Genomic DNA, 2764 nt, shown 5'->3' with positions numbered 1-2764 from the left:
TAAGACGCCCGACCACTGTGCCGGAGTTCCCGTGTTCGAACCCGACCTCGGCGGCTGCGTTTCGATGGAGGCGAAACGAAGAGGCGTCCGTGTGCTGTGCGATGCCCCTAGGCGGTCAAAATTACTCCGTAGCCCTCCACTACAGCTCCTCTTTCTCTCTTTCTCCCTTCACTCCCACCTTCCTCTCTTCCCTTACGGCGCGGTTGAGGTGTCCACGGAAAACAAGTTAGACAGTTACCGCGCCTTCCCATTCCTATAAATCAATCAGTTAGGTGGCTCTGCTACAGAGCCAGTAGCAGGCCCGTGCATTTTCGTTTCCTTCTTCCTACAGCCACAACAGCAATGCTGACATCGCACAGCACACGGACGCCTCTTCGTTCCGCCTTCATCGAAACGCAGCCGCCAAGGTCGGGTTCGAACCCGGGCACTTCGGCACAGTAGCCAGGCGTCGTACCACAGCACCATCCTGACGGCGCCCCGTAGGAATGTTGCATCCGTCCTCACCCTGTAGACACCAGGTTAATGTCATACATTCCGTAGAGGCAAATAAACTTAAGTATGACTGCGTTAAGCTGCAGGCAGCGGAGGTGGCTCAGCTACCGAGCCAGTTGCAGGCCCGTGCATTTTATTTTCCTTCTTTCTGCAGCCCAACAACTCCCTTCCCTTATGGTGCGGTTCAAATGTCCAGGAATAGAATAACCTGTTGGCCAGCCCAAGAAAAAACTACGCAACTGGCCCTTGTCACGCGACCTCAAGAGGTCGCCCCCGACTGAAGGCCACCCTGGACACGTTCCAGTCCGAAATAATTTCTTTCATATTGTGTTGTTGTTGTGGCTGTAGGAAGAAGGAAAAGAAAATGTACGGGCCTGCTACTGGCTCTGCACTTGAGCCACCTCCGCTGCCTCGTACGGACACAAGAGAAAATAGAGAAGAAAGAAGAAGAGGGAGAGTAAGACGCGCGCCGCAACAACAGCCGTCGTCCATCACCTAAGCGGTGGCAGGTGCAATGACGGCCTACAACAGATATAAATTCGGTGGCTCGCTAGTCCTCGTCGCAAGTGGCGTTGACCTACCGTCCCAGCCCCGTAGGGCCAGGAACTGCCACCCTTCACCACTTCATTCATTACCTTTCATTTTGTGGCAATAAAAGTCGTTACCACCACAAGAAACCAGTGTGACAGATACTGTGGCTTTTCCTTTCTGTGACCAAGTTACTATTAATGTGAAAGCATTATTTCGCTGTGTTAGATTTCTGTCCGCAAACCGCGTCCGCAGGCCGTGTCTGCAGTGGTGGTGGTGGTGACAAACGTTTATTCATTTAAAAGGGGTGGATGTATGCATGGGCCGGATCTTTGACTATCAGCCCTTACAGGTACTGGGTGGGGTCCCTAGTACGGGACCCCAGTGGCGTCGGCCGCTGCCCGGGCGCGCTCGACCAAGGCCCTTTGGGCCTGCAGGTCATAGCAGCCGAGCAGGGTCGCCTCCCAGTCCTCCCGAGTGGGGTTGGGGTGAGTAGGAATAGCTGGGTTGGATGGGCAAGCCCACACCATGTGGTAGATGTCCGAAGACTTCTCCGCACAGTGCGGACAACTGCCCGTGAAGGAGGGATTAAAATGTTTTAGTGCTGCCGGGCACAGCAGAGTGTTGGTATACAGACGGAGTAGAAGCCGCTCCTCCGTCTTAGATAGAATTTTACTCAGGCGAGGGTAAAGGCTATGACAAGATTGATAGTAAAGAACAATGTCTTTAAAAAAATACGCGGGTTCCAATTCGAGATCCTGATCTAGGGGGTCGAGATGGGAAGCCCGGAAAGAGAGCGCGCGGGCGGCGGCGTCGGCTGCCTCATTCCCTTCGAGACCCATATGAGCAGGAGCCCATACTATTTTCCGGTAAGCGGGGTCCCCGGTATAGGTGCAATTTTGAAGTAGTCGGTAGGCTAAGTATGGTGCCCAGCCTTGCTCGACATTCCGACAGGCCCCTCGCGAGTCGGAGATGATTGTTTTGGAATCAGTGTGAGTAGCTGCCAGCGCAATGGCGACCTCCTCCGCGTGGGTTATGTCACGGGCGCGAAATGTAAGCCCGTTAACAGTTTTGGACTGGTGGACCACTGCGGCCGTGTACCATTCCCCATGGTGGGGGCCGGAGGCGTCCACGTAGTAAACGCCGGGTTTCGACCCATAATGGCGGCCCAGGGCTTCCGCCCGCGCCAGGCGCCGGCAATTGTAGTCTTCACGTGTCATGTTTTCAGGAAGAGGGCGTACGTGGAGGGCGCATCTCCACTCGAAAGGGAGGCGTACACGATCTTCCATAAGGGTGGTATGTTGGATGTGTAACCGGGCAAGGAGGCGGTAACCTGAGAGTGTTTTAGAAAGACGTACGTATTGGTTGGTTAAGTGAGCCTCTCGGATCTCCCGGAACGTATTCACCATGCCCAGGCCCAGTAGACGCTGGTTGGGGGTGTTCACGGGGAGATCGAGGGCTCTCTTAAAAATTTTGCGCAGGATGACTACGAGTGCATCCTCGTCTTGTTTCCGAAGGTGGAGGTAAGGAGTAGAATACAAGATTCGACTGGTCACAAATGCATGCGCCAGCGCAAGGCGTCTTTGCACCGCAACCCCCCACGTTTGTTAGAAACCCGGCGGACCACGCGGCCCACCTGGTCACCCACCTTACGGAGTTTTGCCAAGGTAGTGTCCGACCGTCTATGTTGATGAATGAAGAGCCCCAGTACCCGGACTTCTGTTTGTTCAGGAATTGAACCTGT

General features: G+C 54.6%; 1 protein-coding gene across 1 annotated transcript; it reads right to left on the bottom strand.

The window, feature by feature from the left end:
* Window positions 1-1388: 1388 nt before the first annotated feature.
* Window positions 1389-2444, bottom strand: LOC146200418 (uncharacterized). Its single transcript, XM_084592360.1, has one exon. It carries the CDS (start codon window positions 2427-2429, stop codon window positions 1389-1391), a length of 1041 nt encoding a protein of 346 aa, XP_084448486.1. The 5' UTR covers window positions 2430-2444.
* Window positions 2445-2764: the final 320 nt, after the last annotated feature.

This window comes from Amblyomma maculatum, chromosome 2 (assembly GCF_055883805.1).
Source record: "Amblyomma maculatum isolate TAMU_Amacu chromosome 2, ASM5588380v1, whole genome shotgun sequence".
NCBI lineage: Eukaryota > Metazoa > Arthropoda > Arachnida > Ixodida > Ixodidae > Amblyomma > Amblyomma maculatum.
Note: the sequence above shows the minus strand (reverse complement) of the source record. Positions and strands in the feature narration are given on the sequence as shown.

What these genes read in the sequence shown, in the direction of transcription:
- LOC146200418 (XM_084592360.1), bottom strand. Translation starts at nt 2,429, where the DNA reads ATGGTGAATACGTTCCGGGAGATCCGAGAGGCTCACTTAACCAACCAA.